This window comes from Antedon bifida, chromosome 2 (genome assembly GCF_963402885.1).
Source record: "Antedon bifida chromosome 2, ecAntBifi1.1, whole genome shotgun sequence".
Lineage (NCBI taxonomy): Eukaryota > Metazoa > Echinodermata > Crinoidea > Comatulida > Antedonidae > Antedon > Antedon bifida.
The window spans coordinates 7759139-7779330 of NC_136227.1; the positions used below are offsets into that span (position 1 = coordinate 7759139).

Here is a 20192-nt window from a genome sequence, read left to right on the forward strand (position 1 = left end):
AGCATTATCCGCCTATTGTTACTTTGGTATGTAGGTTGTTTACAATCCGTTTAGATAGCGGCTTATACTCGTGCCGAAGCCCCAAGTAGGCGGAGTTTTCCCATGGACTCTCAGCTCTTTTGGACGCTTTCCCAGGCTTTGAACAATAGAAGCCACGTGCCTAAGTAAAAACCACCGGTTCAGCGTACACAATCGAAACCATTATCACGGCGTCCGTATTATGCTGTATAGGGGTTATAGGAAATCCTTTATTACCGATTCTGATTGACATCGCGTACACATTCAACCAATCAGAAGCAGCGATCTATTTCAGGTAAGCCAATGAGATCGCTCGTGTCGCGCGCCCAGATTAATAGTCACAAAAGAGACGCGATCCTATTGGGCCGATGTGGAAGAATTTCGCGGTTGATTGCGCATTAGCTTAGGGCTTAGGACTCACGCGAGTGACGTTCTGTCTTAGGCCTATAAAAGGATGCAAAACTTTGGATATAATCACTTCTTGCATTTGCCTTCAAACGATTACTACCTTTTCAGAAAGACTTATTACATTTACTTTGGAACTTTAAAATGGCTCCTGTTGCACAGAATACTTCTAACAACCAAGGAAAGATGAGCGAGATCAGAAGGGTAAGCATCTTATTATAATTATTATTATTTAAAAAAATATATTTTGCAATCTTTTAGCTATTTGAATATTATTAATATTTTATTGTTAATAATATTCATTTTGCTATTATTATTGTATACTTTAAAAAAATACTTATGTTTTTAAATAAATATTAAAATATCATTTCAATATCCCATGAAAATACATTATGTCTAAATATTTATATTTTTTATCTTTTATAGACGTCAAAACATATTATGGAACGAAAACGACGTGCCCGAATTAATGACAGTCTATTGCAACTTAAAGGTCTTGTGTTCCCGGCAATTAAAAAAGAGGTATGTTACAAATTTATTATGTACTTTAAAAAATAAACCAAACAACATTAAGAAGTCTTTAAATAATTGTGTGTACATTTGTACATCCTTGTTAGTATCTACAGTCACTAATCCGTTCATTTGTTAAAACCGTGGGAACTGGTTGATCATAACGTACTCATGGTGCTCGTGAATAATGGAGTATTTATACTCTTTGTTATTGAAACCAAATCGCTTGTGACGGTTTGACAATGCCTATTGAAAACTATGAACAACTACAATTCATTGTTTTGCCTATTGTATTTACCTCCTCAATAATACTGCGTGATTGGTACTGTATTAGTGTGTTTTCCAATTCTATCAGTTTTCCTTTGACTAAATTTATTTTTAATTGCTTTTTTCAGGGTAATGGCCAACCAAAAATGGAAAAGGCTGATATCTTAGAGATGACAGTAAAATACCTTCAACAGCAAAGAGTAAGCGGCTGCCAACAACTACCAAACGATGGATCTCAATTCAGAGCTGGATTTAGCGAATGTGTTGGAGAGATCTCAAAATGTCTTGGTGCTTGTGACGAAATTGACCTAGATGTCAAGATGAGAATTATGGGACATTTAAGCAACAAACTTACCTCTAACGTACAACAATGCAGCCCAGCTCTTCCACCATCTCCACCACCACAGGCAGCTTACATTCCAAGTCCAGTACACGCAGTTTCACCAGCTTACAGACAGACAGAATGTACAGTGCTTCCTCCAAAAGTATCATGCTATCCAGTTGGAGCAGTATTCATCACTCCACCATCCTCTCCAGTTCGTTCATCAGCATCACCAGCACATGGAATAACATCAGTTAATGTAATGCAACATCCTTTTGTCAAACAACAAATTGTTAGCAACGAACCAGTATGGAGACCGTGGTAGACCGCGACAAAACGAACATTTAAATAAATCTTATTTGAGTTACTTAAAAACAAAAGATGTCTTCCATAGTACTATCATTAATTGACTCTTATGCGCCAAATTGACAATAGCATAAGTGAATTAATTTTTAATTTTACTGTACTTAATTACAAATGTTTAAATATTTTAACCATAACAATATGTATATAAAATGTATAAAATTATAAATGTTTAATTAACAATGTATTTAAAATTTGTTGCTGGTCAACTTTCTATTTTTACAAAACCGTCCCTCACTGCGTTAATGTGAAGTAATAAATTATGAAAAATCTTAATATTTGGTCTTATGTATAATTATTTTTGAAGTTAAGTTTAAAATTGTGTTGATGACTGTGATGATGAAACTATGGAGAGATGCAAAAACCAATTACAAAACTTTGTGTATATTGTAGATGGCGCTGTTATGAAGAAGTTCCCGATCTGTTTGACTTTTAATGCTTTGCAGCAAAACTTGTTCTTCTACTTAAACAGTGAAATGATAATACTGTAAAGTAATAACAATAAACGATAATAACATTAATTATAACAATTGTTTCCACGGCATCGCCCTGACATACGACTCAACAGTTCCCCGTGTATTTGTTGATGTAGCAGTCTCATTTAACTACTTGGCATGGTCCGCGAGACATTTGCTTTGTGTCGACTGCCGACCGTTGCCTGGGAATGATTAGAGTAGACATATTTGGCAAATATGGTTAATTAATATTTGATTCTCGTTTAAATTTGCACCACGGTCGACGGTATCAAAAGCTGATACATATTAATTATTTTATGCTAGGCCTATATACTAAATACCAACATCAGCCAATCACTGATTTTAATTTAACAAATTTAATTTAGTAATAGCTACAATTGGCAATGTTGTAGACACTAAGATTACAAATACAGACGATTTAGAGTTGTATATATATACACACAAGTTTGCAAGAAGTGTGCGTGCTGCTAAGATGTACAGGAAAAAGAGGGCGCTATATATGTTTATAATCTGTCAGGGCGTTTTTTAAACTCAAATTATCTCAGCTTTCATTCATATCGAAGTAAAAATAAAGCAATCTCTTTAACATTCCTGTTATGTAAGGACGTGGAACTGAGGTCGAACGCCCACACCCACAATCTACTTTATTGTTGTTCCACCCACGTTTTAAAATAATAAATATTGACGCAAAATACACAATAGAGTTACGTGGGCCTAACTGCATGGTTGTTTTGTCAGTAGGCCTAGTGTGCGTGTCTGATGACAAAGTATGTTGAACTGCAGTTAGCTATTATTAGACCTATTTGTATTTTTTCATAACAACTAAAGGCAATCACATTATGCTAAAATGCGTACAATTTTTGCAGAAATAAAACACATCAACTGCAAGTCATTACATACAATTATCAATCACCTATTATATTAAAAAATGGCTAAACAGAAAAACTTTTACAATTAATTATCTTGTCTAACATCTTAAACATATTTAGCATCATCAACGTCATAAACATTTACAGTCTGCGGTTTACAAACAAACGTGCCTTTTGTGCAGTTTTGTTGTGACAAGAAATGACTTTTGATATTTTGGTTGTCTAAGTAGACATGAAATGAATTCGGAAAATCGCAGCTCCCAAATCTCAAACTGCCTCTCAAATTGAAACAAACATTTAAAAACCTGGATATGGAAGTATTACAACTATCTCATGTGAAATTCACTTAATTCAGTCTTTAAGCGTATAAAAGAAAATTAAGCTATAATTACTGTACACTAAGATAAATTTTAATCTTGCAAATGGTAATTTTAAGTTTTAGTATTTTACTATTTCACTCATATAGGCCTAATAGTATTTTAATATTTCATTCAAACAATAGTATTTTACTATTTCATGCATACAATAGTATTTTACTATTTCATTCATACAATATTATTTTACTATTTCATTCATACAATATAAAATGTGCGTCGTCATGAACATTATTTTAATTGAATTTGCGCAATATAAATAAATTATTATGTTTAATTACCGTAATATTGATCGTTGATAAATGAAATTGAACATTGAAATGATATTGGACATTGGTAGAATTAGGTCTAATATTCATCGTTGCTAAACATGATATTGAACAGTTGATTGCGATTAATATTGCTTATAGAAACGGTTTTGACTACATTTAGAAATTATTATAAAAAAACGTATCAATGATAAAATAAGATAGAAAACAAACGAGGTACCGGTAACTCATTCTGTAGGCCTATGTTGCACAAATAGCCTTTACAGGCACGGTAACAATTATAGTGTTCTCATGGATTAGCGCGGCAAAATTCTGTAGAACAAGCAGCATAAATAACAACTCATTAGGCATGTTTGATGTAAATACATTAAGACGAACAGAAAGAGGCGTTAACAATTCGCGATATTAAGTCGAAACCATTGACTCAGACCTAACTTTCCCACAGTGTTCCGAAGATACAACAGAATGCAACATTGTATGCATATTTAGCGCCCCTAACTTTGCGACACAATGTTACATAACTAATTCATTCTAAAACTCCTTTAAAGGAAAATACTTTGCACCTTAAATTCATTGTCTTTAGGTATTTATATCTACTTTAACTATGCTTGATAATTTTTAATATAATCGATTACATTTACCAGGAAAGAGTGAATGCAATAGCTGATCGCTTATGATTTCCAACTATTCTTGATAACATCATTCATAAAGGCGGTGTCACATGCGCATTCCATTAAAGACCACGTGTGTGCTTTTATTTCTCATCTAACTACTTTGTGTTATTTAGTACACAATGAAAAGTGCGAATTCCAAGTCAAAGTGTTAAATATACCCTTTGATAGAATCGTGGGAACTGAGGTTGCTTAAAATAACAGAAATTACCCTATTCAAATTCAAGTAGGCCTAATCCACGTGGTGGCACGCGGTGGCTAATTCATGTAAGTAATTAGGCCTATACCTGTGATTATATTTCGCGGGGTTTTCATTAAAAGACAAGCTTGTAGTGTGTGTGAGTTACCACTGTTATTGTTTTTACTGATAATAATAAAAAGAATGATGCGATGTTTGCATTGGGAAATTGTTGGATGTAGACATTATAGTCATGCTTTTCTGATTCTGATTTTATTTATTCTTTGTATGAAATTACTCGGAATTCGATATCCACTGAAGAAGGTTTTGACAACGTCTGTCTACCCTACTTATCCTACAAGTAAAAACAGTCAACATCTTTATGTGATTCAAAATGGTAACATTAAAGATGTACAGTGCCAAATAAACATGAAATATGAAGATTAATAAAATCACACTTTTAATAGACCATTTTCAGTTTTAATAAAGAAAAAAAAACAAATACAAAAATAATGAATTCACTTTACCAATTAAATCAAACCTCATTGTTTGACCGACAATTTGTTTACAGTTTTTCAAGTATTTTTTTGCCCATCAATTTTTGGTCAAAGTGAATTGTAACTAATCTAATGTGACATTAAAATGGCATAGTATTAAAAAAGAAAGAGAAATGTTGTCAGGGCATATCAAGTACAGTGTGTACTGTTTTACCATTACATCATAGAGTTGCTTTTCAATAAACTGCATTTCACCAGTTTCCGATCATTTGAGTCCCTATTTTAATCAAATATTAATAAATGAAAAGAAATCCAACCGCCCCGTCCCCAAGTTATAGAGGGCAGTGTTACTAATACAGTTAAATTAAACACTTGCATTAATTATTTTACTTTATTTGTTTAGTATTATAATATATTATATTATTTAATATTGGTTAAAGATTTACACGACTAATCAACAAAAAAGCAATATGTGTGGTATGCCCTATTGACATAGGTCTATTCCCAAAAAAGGCGGATATTCTCTCCTTATTTGCAGTAGGCCTATTTCAATTTTCTTCGAAAAATAGTCAGCCGAAAACTAGACTTTACTGCTGTTGATGTTATCCGTATTATAGTACTAGCCACTTCTGTACTATATACCTTTTTTTTGTACACATTTAGGTCTCATGTAGGAGGATACGTTAGGATTCCAAATGTTCCCTAAAGCTCTCTCTACAATATAACATTTTATGTAACAAAAAAAAATGTGCCCATATATGGAAATGATGATATCATATCACTACCATTGAGCATATATCACAACCATATTTGGGCATATCACTTTTTTTTTTCAAACTAGTATGATAGTGTAGACAGAGCGTTAAGAATGACTATCATATTGTCTTGGAATTACATACAAGAACGTTTCTATTCTGTTTCCATCTTCCGTTTATCAAGAGACAACAATTATCTATGTTACAGAAACAACAATCGATAACTTTTTAATCACTACCATTATCAATTTACTTACATTATACCCGACAGATAACAATTCTACAAGAATAAGGCTAGCGATAAAGAGAAATCAATAGGCAATTAAAACAAGAGTTAATTTTTAAGAGTTAATGTTAACCTCTTTCCGTTGCTCGAGAATAATGTGTGAATTAATTAGCAGTAATCGATTGACTTACATTGGGGCACTGGAACACATTAATAGCCGGCCCATACTTATCTCTTTAAATAGTATCAATACAACACCGGGCCCTTTGATGTCTTTGTAATGAAGGAAAATACAACATGATGAGGATGAAGTGAAAGAACTCAACGATACAAGAAAAAAAGGTAAAGAACAGAACGATAAAGAGGAAAACATATGTTCATCATCATCATCATTCGCGGTACTATACGTACCATTTATTTGTATCAACAGAATATATATATACAGTATTTCTTTTACAAGAATATTTTTATAAACTTAGGCCTAATCCAAATCATAATAAACGGAAAAAACGTATTTAATACAAAACGGGTATGCAATGAGCCGACGCTCTTAAACACATTACCCTATAATACCGATATCTACTTAACAAATAAAACAATAAAAGTACAAATAGAAATAAAAAGTAAAAGTAACAAAAGTGTAACAATAGTAGGTATATAATTGCCTAATCTTCAAATTTTAATGAACAAACAAATATCACCATGAAAGGATATTCAAATTAATCTAATTAGGATGAATACCTAATTAGGATGACTACCTGATTACTCGCTGTTTGACGCAAATTATTACACTCAAACAACAAAACAATTATTGGTCATCAATAATTTGTGTCATTGATAGAATAATTTACACACCAAAATTGGTATTTAGACCTATCAATAGGCAAAAACTCTTACTGAAAATCCAGTCTAATTACTATTAACGAATATTACGGTAGTTGTGAGTAGAAACTTATAACTTGCACATTGGCCTCTGCATATATTAATATTTCACGGGCCTGGTCCAACTTTGCGAAAACAGTATCAACTCAAATGCGACCATACATTTTTGGAAAGCTTATTATGTGTACTTTTCAGAAATATATGATAGCAATGCCAATTGTTCAGCTTGATAGTCATTTTTATGATTATATAACAATGCCTACAGAAAATATGCAACACACAATTTTGGGATAGGGGGTACCTTAATCTATATGGTTAAATTTACGTAAGGGCAAAATTCGGTAAATCGCGCGTTACTTCTAGAATGTTTACTCGATGAAGTTGGTTCGTACTTTCGGTACTGATTTTAACCACCTGATGTAACCCTTTTACTAATTAAATTGAGTTAGATAATTAGTTATTGACGATTAAAACGAATTTAGGTTCAACGATTCAAATAGAGGTGTTTTCTGATCGTGGTATATACACTGTTTAATGGATGTCCATTACCCGCACACAATAATACGACGATGCTTCACCTATGATGATTTACCTATCTCCTTCTACGATAATTGTTTTTAGCTGAAAACCGGTTGAACAGCTCGAGTACAGCATCATAATGTTGAAGACAGGCCGATTTTCTTTTAAAACTATTTTAAACTATTTTGAAGTCTCTCAGTCTCAGTATAAATATTTGGTTTAACACAAATAGGTAAATGTATGTGTCCTTGGGGATAAACTTAAACCCTTTAGATATAGTATTGCAATACTTCGACAATACTGTAAATACTAATCGCAAATTTCTTACTGTGAGTGTGGATACTGTTAGATATATAAACACATATACAAATAAACTTGATTAATGTGAGTGTGGGTAGGCCCTACTGTTAGATATATCATACAGATATTATAGTGAACTATAATATCTCTATGGATATATAAACACATAATATACAAATAAACTTTATTACATTTATTGACAGTTGCTTCTCAAAGTTTGTATTAATGAATAATTACAAAAATATAAACGTCGTAGTGGTGTATCGTTACATGTACTTTACTATTTCAATTGACTATGACAGTGACATTTTTAACAATGTTTTAAATCGAAAATGTTTTACCGTATTTAGTGGAATATTAAAAACATATTTCGTTACTGAGTGGATAAAGAATATATTTAAAAATTGTTCCTCTTTGTACCCATCCTCTTCCCCGTCCCTAAACCCCAATGTTATATATAAAACAAAAATTGGGTTTGTTTAAAATTTGGACTCATTTTGTTTCTCTCTCGGAAGTAATTCCCAGGGTGCTAATTTTAGTTGACTACATAAATCATCGTGTCTATTTATTCGTTTCTGTAAACGACAATGTATTATAGTCCTGCGGTACGTACGTGTGTACAAAAAACAGTTTTTTTTACGCTGAAATTACTGTGTATTCGAGAACCATCTGTGGGCACGACCTAGATGGTACGATCGCTTCGCTCGCGTACCATCTAGTATATATAATAACTTTACATTTAATAAACAGATTTGCATTTTCTTGGTATCAGTATGTAGTGAAAAAGTTGTCTTGGTTCAACAACGAGATTAACTGCGCCCATGTCGCAATATTTCATCGTATTAGGCCTAAGGGGATACGAGATTATTTGCGCGAATAGTCTGTGAGCAAATGTGCTTAAAAGTCGATTTCAACGATTTTACACAGTGAGCATAATTTTACAATTTTGAAACGAACTTTATATTCAGTTGTCACGGAGTTTTTAAAAAGCAAAGCATTAGGCTTATAATTTCATGAATATGGATCAAACTTCAAACTTAGGTAAGTTCTCCCTTTACAGCATAAATATTCCAAATATATATTTCCAAATAGGCCTACTTTATACATTTATAATAGGCCTCAATCAATTAACACCGCTACTCTGTTTCTTCTGAAGCGACATAGTACTTTTGCAAAGAATTTTCTGAATTGAAGATTAGTAGCCACGTATAACAAGGGGTTCACCATGGAGTTTGACCAGATTAGATAGTTTAAAAACTTAAAATTCCACTTAGGCCAAGACCTATGAACCACAAGGGCAGTATTCACAGGCAACCAGCAAAGGCAGAATACAGACACAACCGTTACTAGCATGACAAATGACTTGTTATGTATACGTGGTGGTAGTGGTTGTGAGTTGTGCCCGTGCAATGTGCTGCTTGTAGTAGTAGTAGTAGTAGTATGTACAATTGACATATTCACGACTTCTGTCGCACGATCGATGCGGGATCTTCTTCGTGTACCCCAAGTCTGTGTTAATTTGTTCTGATGTCTTAATCGGTTTGATCGGCTCCGGATGTTGATATATACCAAAGTATTTAAGTATATCAAAAGTATTAACGGTATTATGAATAGTGGAAAAATAAACAGAATACTGTTAACCTCACTGCCACTAACAATCTCACACGTATAGTAGTTAATATTAGTGGAGCCTGAGGTTATTATTGGCAGAACATAGGGTGGAATCGTTGCAAATGTAATGGAATTTATCCAACAGACACCAGCCATCACAAAAGCCCTACGATGTGTTTGAAAACGCCTATACTCCAAACCTTTCTTAAGCATCCAATATCGATCTAAACAAATTAATAAAATCATAAAAAGTGACTGTTGACCAGATGTAAATACAGCAACAGTCCACATTTTACAAGCAAAGTTGCCAAGCGTCCAGCGTCCATGGTGAGTGATGACATTGTACAGTGGCATAGTCACACACCCGGTAAGAAGATCAGCAATGGATAGGTTAAGGATCAGAATGTTTGCCGGTTTAGAGTTTATTTTCTTTTCTACAAACCAAGCAACAATCACTATAATGTTACCGAAAATTGTAATGAAAACCATAAGCCATACACATATGTTTCCAAAAGAAAAGTCAAACTTCTGTTCGGTATTTGGTGATTGCGTTTCTTCAATCGGTAGTGAAATGTTCAGCAACGCATCATGCGACGATTGATTTTCCATTACTCGGCCTCGCTTTTCCGAGTCTTTGAAAACGTGTGTAAGTTGTATGTTTTTACAGTAAGGATAAACCGAACTAACACAAGAAGAAGAAACGATAAAGGTTAAGAAATCCAAGAACAATACGAAGTGAGCGAGAAATATATAATAATACATCAGACAGTGCGCAGAAGTTGCCAATGACAACAAAGCAATTAACTGCTACGTAAACAAAATATATACAATTAGTGGTCGAGAATGTTTATAAAATCATAATTTATTTATTATTGTATTAGCAATTCATAAATCTACAGCATTCATTTATAAAAGAACCCTAAAAATGAGCCCATCTCAGTGTCATATCACTACAATATTTGAGCATATCCCTACCATATTTTGGCACTTTTTTGTGAAACTATAGATAGAGCTTAACATTAATAAACCAGGTACTTTTAAAAGTCATATGATAGATCTTATTATTTAATATTAGTCTTCCCATTGTAGCTCACTATGTCGGTCGGTTGGTCGGATGGTCGGTCGGTAAACACTAACTCAAATTTGAGCACGCGTCTGCAGCCTTGTTTGCTTTAAATTACAGTTTTTTTTTCAAGTAAATACATTTTTTTTCATCCTCTTTTTAATCAAAATGGCCAACTGTTATGTGACATTAAAATGGCATATTCAACACAAACATTTTTATAAATTATTTTTTCAGGGGGACAATAAATCTTTAAGCATATGCCACCAGATTCTCGGTATAAATGTATCTAGTACCGATCATGGACATTATTTTATTTATGTCGATACAAGCACCACATATGATACATATGAGATGGTGTATTACCACATATTCATATGATACTGGAGTAGTATGATTCTCATAATCAATCACCTCTCGTAATTGATTACCTCTCATAAGGGACCGATTCTCATAATCGATCACCTCTCCGTTAAATAAGTACTCAACGGAAAAACTACACTCAAAGGTAAAACACCCAATCGAATACGACAAATGACAGCAGTTGCCAATGGCTGCAATGACATCAACGAACGGACATCATTAATACAGACGTAATCCAAAGTTGCGATTGAGTATATGCAAAACGTTGTTTGGAAAGAAAACAATCTAAATATATATATATATATATTATTATTATATTAATCCAAAGGAAAATAAATGAAAAATTACAATGCTGTAGGTATAAGTGGCTGGATCTCAATAGAGATACAAACTAAAGCCAGAAAAATAAGCAGAGCTTTCGGGCAACAGTAACCCTCATCAGTGCAAGTGCGAGTACTTAAAATTTAAGAATATAAAGTGAGTCGACTGGAATAAAAAAAAACAAAAACAAAGGCGGCACAGGCTGGGGAATAAGAGAGTAAGAGTAGAAATATGAAGATAGCTTGGTAGTATAAACAATTTGGAGAAATGGAGAATATCTTAAAGAACTGTGCGATGAGTATGGAAACCAGGTTGCGTTTATTAAACTGCTACATCTATCATGTGCTGATATATGTATGGAAGTGAAGCCTGGTCAATCACAACTGACCTCAGAAAAAGATTGGAAAGCTGTGAGATGTGGTTTCTAAGGAGAATGATGAGAATTCCATGGACAGATAGAGTTAGTGGAAGATGTGTTGATAAGAGCTGGAGTGTGTAGACAGATGAGATTCATGAGACATGTGTTGAGGAAGGGAGGTCTGGAGAACTTGGCATTAACCGGTAAGAAGGAAGAAGGAGCAGGGGGAGAAAAAGAGTCACTTGGTTGGCCAGCATAGCTGAATGGATTCGGAATAGAGGTGAGAATACCAAAGAAGTGGAGTTGCTGAACATGGCAATAGACAGAGAATTGTGGCACAACATGATTGCCAAAGTCTCATGATATGGCACTTCGAGAGAGAGATATATAGGTCTATTATGTATTATTTATAAATGCATAATTTTGCAATGAGTTGGCGTGTGTCTTTTAAAGACCTATTATTATAAGCTTTGTTTTCCCCTTCAACTTTATTTTTTTTCTATAAAAATGAAATTAAATAATTGCTAAAACTCAAAACAATCAAACTCAAAATAATCATAAAAACATAATGCAAATTGGTTGAATTGGGGGCGCGCACTATCTTATATGTTAAATAAAGACAGGAAAATGTAAAATATAAAAGTAATTTTAAGATTGTACCAACAGTATCAATCCGCGCGCTATGAATGTCGGAATTATAGCGCCTGTGACCTTAATATAGACCGAAAAATCTTGCCTGTTAGCGTGAGTACAATACATGTCTAAAAATATATTTCCCGACCAACCAACCAAGTGAAATATACTGTAAATAGTTAATGCTTTTTATTGTTTTTATATCAAATATGTTTATAGTAATGTAGTTTCAATTGTTATTTTGTATTTTTTAATGCAAGCAATGGAATTTCCAGAAATGGATGAGAATAAAATTTGAATCTTTGAACCTCACCTACAAATCAAAATTGCACCTTGTGAATTTATATCGCCATCGAAGTTTTGTTTAGATTTTGGCCAAATATATATTTTTAGTAGCAATACTTCATAGCTTATAAAAACATCTGGCAGACTGACTGATCCTGTTTACAATGTATGCTATGCCTGGGTACCATTATAGGTCTCACGACACACACGACAGCAATAATAGGTAATTACAATATGCCTACATCAATTAAAACAGATTATAGATTGTGTTTAATTTCATTTCGTATATAACATCTGACTTTATCATGCCATAGTCATGTAGTATAACTATTAAAGGTAAATGTACTTAATATTCTTCCTCGAGCTAACTGGAAACTTAGAAATAAAAATGCCCTCTACGGAGCCAAACGGCAGCCGTGCCGAAGAGTCGATTGAGCACGAAACGAACCGATGAAGGAACTGCCGTACGGAAAAAATCGCCAGTCGCGCAGGGCCTACCCAGATAAGCACACCGGGAGACGATCCTCTACTTTTTGTTTGTAGGTTATAGGTATTATAAATATTAAAGTTGTAATATAATAACAAATAACGACTGACTTTCGTATTTTTAAAGAATAATTTAATTTCCAAAAGTTTCATTAGCATAGACTGTAGGCTTACGATGTATAGAACGTGAATTTAAATCAAAACACATCACGATTTTAAGATGATTGCCGCAGTTTATGGTAAAGCTTGTTGGACTGTGGGTCCAGGCTGCTTATAAAGCGGAGCAACACGTGTCCATGTATCTTCTTGTACTCTGTGGGAAAACAAAATCTTTAATCAATTCAGAGAAAAAGACTATAATATAATTATTATAACAGTGAGTTTAGGCCTACTATCTAAATGAAATAATTTTCCTGGTGTCATACCTCTAACTATGCCTAAGAAGGTAGACTGTATTGCCGCATTTTTTTTTTCAAAACTAAATTCATGCTAAAGTATAGGTATGGCACGCCATGTGTGCCAAAGTGCTTCTTTTTACAAATGCTACGCTGAATTGCCGTGTAAGAACAATAAAATAACTTGGCATTCAAAGTCGATTGTGTGTGAACAAATTAGCCGCAAGGACAATTATCGTATTTTTTCGAGTGCTATTACTGGTACCATATTAACTTTTTTTTCTGTCTTATTCCTTTGAATTGTATGGTATGGAAATACATTTGAAAGCAAATGAATTAAGCATGCTATGACTTTAGTACAACGTAAATGCAAAGTTTGTGCTGCGCTCGCTCTCAAAGGGGGAAATGCCTACAGCTTGGTTCACGCTAGAGATGCAACGCAAGCGAGTTGACCAATGACAACCGAAAGTTCCAATAATCCATCGCTTATGATTGGACAAATCACTTACGTTGCCCTTACGTCCTTACGTTGCCCTTACGTCCTTACGTTGCGCATCTAGTTGGAACCAAGCATAATGGAGTGAGCAAATTGGGCTAGGCCTACCTGCTAGACATCTTATGGTCATGGCATGCATTCATTCTATCGGTTTCGACATTCGTTGTAAACAGTACATCCTGTCCGTTACACGGATAGCACTGCCCTGTCCAGCTTACCGTTGTCTCACCATTATTGCGTACGGTTGTATAGCCAAATGTAATGTACTGCATGTTTTTGGCTGCATAACCGGCTATGATAGTCGGTGCTAAAATATAAAAATATTAATAATAATAGGCCTAATATCATGGATTTATAAAACGCCTAAGTTTGTGAAACCTCTAAGCGCTATACATATAATATTACTCCGGTAAACACGTATGGAAACATACTCCCATAATGCAGCTAGTAATCAGCGCAAAGTTGTATCTTGACCTTCACCAGGTACTCATTTATACACCTGGGTTGAGAGAGGCAAACGTAAGTAAAGTGCATTGCCTAAATACAAGGAATACGACGAGCGTTGGATTCGAATCCACGATCTCACGAACAGTAGTTCAACGTCCAACATACTGCGCCACACGCGCTTACTTAAATAAAGGCAATCCAACATCAGAATGCTGATCCATAGATCAAACGTTTATCTGTGGCGGCGACACGATCAGTTCCACGCCTGAAAGTTGACAGACATCGCGCGCCGCGGAGAATATGTACATAGTACAGTGGTATTTGTCGCAGCCAGACATAAGATCAAATGTTACGCGTTCCTGTCTTGTTATGGCGAGCTCAGTGTCCTGTTACTGCTTGCTTAAATAAAACACGTAGACCTATATGGTTAAATCGCAAATAGTAATGTAATATCATATCACTCGATATGGATAATTATTGATATTAGTAATTGGCCAAAGTCTCCAAAAGAACTTACACGAGTGACCACTTGTAACATCCTGTTCGCTTCTGATGGTTCCCATGATTTCACTTTGTGACGGTGTTTTTGTCAAGTTGAGTTCAGCTCCTTTGGCATTATACCATACACCCTCCAGTGGACAGTGATGGACTGCAGAAAACAAATTATATTATTAAAGTCACCAATAAAAAAGTGTACTTTGGCAACGATAAAAAAAACAATTAAAAACGATATAGATATACAATGTGCCTATATATGGTGGCTGGGGCCAAAATATTAGGGAAACTTAAAACTTATTGTGTGTGGGTATATTACATAGGTTAATTTGCCTAGCTTTCGATTTGCGACAATCGACGACCAAATACGTTATGAGTAGTCACTATGCGCGGGAATATTGTGACGTGTTTCCTCGGTTCCCACTTCGACACAGTTTTTCAGGTATTCTAGGATTTAAGTGGTCACTAGAAAATCGAAAGCTCCCTAGTGTCTGAAGTTACTGTATCCATTATGTTACGTAATTCTTCAGAATATTCACTAAAATAAAGTGAATCTTAAATGAGAACACACATATACACAAAACTGATAGCTGCTAAGTATGGTACGCCAAAACGTTTAATTAATATTAACTGTTTCTTTCTTACCGACATCACAGTTAGTACCAGTATAGCCTTCTTGGCAGGCACATTGGTATTGGTTGTTGCCTTGGTCTAGACAGGTACCGTCATTGATACAAGGAGACGAAGCGCAACCCTCAGCAACTGAAAAATAAAAAACACAGGATCTCAACGATCATAAGATAATCTCAACAATTTATGTAGGCCTACAGTAGGCCTACGTATTCTGTATTTTCTTCCCTTTCGTTGGCACAATTGAGAATTGTCAAAATCGCCTACATTATTGGCATCTTCTGTGTATCCCACTGTATTTGTGATAACGCGTCGTCGTCATACTCTTATTTTCGTCATTAGCTAACTTTCTCAACTGGTTGAACTATTCTCATAGTTGTCTTCAACAGCATCATGTCAACATCTGCCGATTCCTATAGGCCTACAGTATCGTGTCTAGTGACAATAAACATTCGGCGGTATCATGTCTGCTGACAGGCTCATATCAGGGGCTACATGAGGCTACAAAGTCAGGAGTTGCTAGTCGGTAAACGATGAACGTTGCTGTCAGAAGACACGAATACAGCGTACAGTTTATTGTCGCTAGACATGATACTGTAACACTCGTGTATCGGGTGTATATTCATCGTCAGTGATTTTGTACGGCTTCGATAAACGCCATACCATTTTGCTAATATGAGAAATGAACAATTCAACTTACGTATTTCACAATTTGGACCCGAGTAGAGTGGAGGACACCGGCAATGGTACGAGTTCTCCAGATTGGCACACACGGCTCCATTGAGGCATGGGTTAGAGGCACATTCGTCAATATCTAGAAGACGATGAAAAATTCGCAATTAAGTAACCGGTCGTTGAAGAAATAGATTAACTTACAACAATTACGGACATATATTATTGTGTCATCATCTGGGCGCGCTGAGCGTCCATTCTTTGTCGTCTGCTCTCTCTCTCCATTCCACTATCGGATGTTTTTTTTTATATTGATCTCGGACTCCCATAGACAAACATTTAACAATGGCTCAGTAAGTTTTGACACATGTGTAAACGTTAGTAAGTAGGCCTACAATACCTGTACAAGTTGAAGTGCCTTTGCTATTGCCATTATATGTCCATTTGCCGTTGTCACAAGTTGCCGAAGACGGGCCTGTTAGATAGTAGCCAGGATCGCAGACGATGTCCACGGATGACCCGTGCTTAGTGCTGCCCAAGTACGTCCCGTAGATTGGGGTAATTGGCTCATTACAGTCGGCTAGCATTGTAAAAGAAATAACAATAGTTATTTTTATCATAAATACGAGTACAGTAACTGGTTATTTTGTTTTAATTTATCTCTCTGAAGTGCTTTTAGAATAATACATACACTATAATGGACAGACAGGTTCTTAAACATATTTGTAACCCAAAGGCACTACTACACCACCAACAGTGTATGAATTGAATTGGTCAGTGGGTTGCTCGATACATTGTTTACTGGGCATCGACACAATACAAATGCAGATTTTGTAGAGAAAAATAGAACAACTTAAAAGTTTCCAGTGGAACTGGAGTCCGGGTGAAAAATACGAAGGTACAGGTAGCTCACTTACCTTTGCATACCACTTTGATATTGCCGGGTGGGTACCACTTTGGTGTTTGGTCACAGGTAACTCTTTGTGACCCTTGTTTCACCAATAGTGAGTACCCCGGGTTACATTTGAACTCAATCGTAGTCCCAATCGGTACGGGATATTTAGTCACTTTCGCTCCAGTGTGGAAGTTAGCGTGGTAACCATTCTTGGGATCATTCTTTGAAATTGGTTCCTTGCAAGCTTAAAAGAGGGAGGAAATACATTTAATGTAACTGCTGTTTTCACAGACGATAGGTACTACGATCTGAGTTGAATTCCGACGAGACGAGTCGTCTTGAGATAGCGTCGGGCGTAGTTTTTATGTCGTCAGGAGAACTTCAAAAGTTTAATTTTCTCCCGACGAGCCGACTCATCGGGGCAACGTCGTACGATGCCGTCTGAGTTTTCCGTTTGACGCCTAGGCCTACTATATTTCGGTGATGAAATAAGTGGACTTCGACCAGAACATCGGTCATAGGCATGGTCATATTGTAGGCCTGATCCATAATTTGTTCTGTACCAACAACTTTGATTTCACTTTCCTATTATTACGTTTTGTTAATTGTTTATGTGTTAATTCTATGAAAGAATAGGCCTATTTACTTTTTTGGCAGAGATTTACTAAACATGGTATTAAGGCGGGTCAAGATCCTATCTGAGCGTTTTACTTTGAGACAACGTCTTAATTGACATGTAGGCCTACTTTGTTTTTCTCACAGTATCGGAGAAAAACTGTTCACAATGAAAAAATGTGGGGCTTAAAACATTTGGCCTATCGGAGATATGAATCATAAGGACGCTTCACAAGTAGCCTATCTCTTGTACATTTAAAATGGGAAAACTTTAATTTAAAAAAAAATGAAACCACAAAAAGAAATGATCATTCGTTTAAAATAGTTAAGAAACATATATTTACCTTGGGCCTTGGCTGCACCTCTAGCTTTCATAAACAACGAACAGAAAATAAATAGAAAAATCAGAGTAGACCTACACCTCGCCATTTTTGTAACCTGTCTCTCTCAATCTGTCGACTACAGATACAAACTAATAATAAGTTACTATTGACTTTGCGTTGTGTTTTTATCATGTTCTAATATTTACCGATTGATAGAAACTACTTTGGTGTGCCAGAATATGATTAAGATTATTAACTGACGTCATTATTTACCCATGTTTGTCGAACTTACTGTACTTTAAAATGCAGTAACAAGAAATAAAACACAAACCCCTTCTTTGTTTTTATGGTAGCACCACTCCATTCTATCCAATGAGGTCCAATATAAACAACATTTCCGACGCTCAGAAAATTATAAATATATTATAAATCGGAGTAATGTATAAAGCTCTGTCCACACTATCAAACTAGTTTGACAAAAAAATTGTGATGTGCCCAAATATGGTAGTGATATTCTTAAATATGGTAGTGATATGACATCATGTCCATATGTGGGCACATCACACCTTTCTTGTCACATAAAGTTTGATAGTGTAGACAGAGCTTTATTAAGGTATACATTAAATACATGGTAGAACACCTCCTTCGGTGGGACACTTTTACCGTGAAACAAACGAGATTATCTTTGCAACATTACAGTTAACCTCTATTCAGGGGACACTCTTACCAAGTGTTTCTACTGTACAAACGATAAACAACACGTATGTACTATTGCATACACACACCCAAAGAAAAACTTGTCAAAATCTATTTTATGTTCAAATAAATTTGAAACGCGTAGGAACAATTTCGATAACGTTACTTAAATAAACAGCCCACCATTTATTATCTCCACAAAATCGTGTGTTCTATTTATCGGACTATCTTACTGCGTAGGCACGCTGATTGAGACATTGTTGGTTTAGTAAAATCTGTTGAAGGATACAAACATACCACCTACACACCACCTAAATAAAATAATCTGTGTGTAAGTGTTTGATTCAATTTGTAGGCATATCATTACATGTTTTCCCTACTATTGTGCTGCTCATGCTTGGGTTTTTGTAAAAATAAGTGAAATTGTTATATTAGCGCAAACGCACGCGAGAAGCATGAATATTGCGCGACGGGAAACCCACCTGTAAAGTGGGCCGGACACGATATTTTTTTCGTAAATGAGTTGGGGACGCGATATTTCTTTTTCGTACATAAGTTGGGAACCATTCATGAAACGTCACAAAATAAACATGAATAATTAATTACTAATTTCCATAAGAATTAACCGGACTACAATTCGCTAATACTTTCCATCGAGCCGTCTGTGTAGTCGAGACTTATAGACTGTAGTTAGACTTTGAATATCGATGTAAGGGGTTCGATTCGTTTTAAAGTAAGAGAGAGATTATTTAGAGGGTTAAGTTATATTTAGGAAGTAGGTCGGCTATCTTTCACATAATTATGTACGAAAAACAAATCGCGAGTAAATTCATGTACTGTATATATACATCATTCGATTCATGAAAATATTATCTAAATCTATTATCCACAACAACAGCTGGAGAAGGCCTTCACACAGCAGTGGGTGAAATAGGATATGAGATGAGATGAGATAAATATGTATATATATATACCTTAAAGATGTATTGTCCCCCTGAAAAAACAATTCTGACAACATTTTTTGTTGAATATTCCATTTTAATGTAACATAATAGTTATCCACTTTGACCAAAAATTGGATGGAAAAAAATGTATTTACCTGAAAAAAATTTAATTTAAAGCAAAAAAATGGTCAAATGGGCTGCCAGTCAATGGATTTTTGGTTGAATTTAACCATTTATTCTGTAATTTTACAAGTGAAAACATTATTTTTTTCGTTTTTTTTTCTATGGAAGTGATTAACTTTATTAAAACTACAAAATAACATATTCAAAGTCTGATTTAATTAATCTTCATTTTTCATGTTTTTGGAGAACAATACATCTTTAATTCTTTTAATATCAAATCTGTTAAATCTTGGGTCTTTGTATATACTGAAGTTAAACCCATCCTTAGAACACCCAAATTCAGGAGACACCATTTTAACAGTGCTTTAGTTTAAGAAATAAAATTAATATCTCTTTGTAATAAGTAGCAATTTTATTTCAATTAATATACATTTACCATA

General features: G+C 34.8%; 1 protein-coding gene across 1 annotated transcript; it reads left to right on the forward strand.

Annotated features, from left to right (window-relative positions):
* The first annotated feature begins 484 nt into the window (after positions 1 to 484).
* On the forward strand, positions 485 to 2136 carry LOC144834979 (transcription factor HES-2-like). The gene is made up of 3 exons (XM_078689982.1): positions 485 to 627; positions 850 to 945; positions 1329 to 2136. The coding sequence occupies exons 1-3, from the start codon at positions 568 to 570 to the stop codon at positions 1845 to 1847; spliced, it is 675 nt and encodes a 224-aa protein (XP_078546108.1). The 5' UTR covers positions 485 to 567; the 3' UTR covers positions 1848 to 2136.
* Positions 2137 to 20192: the final 18056 nt, after the last annotated feature.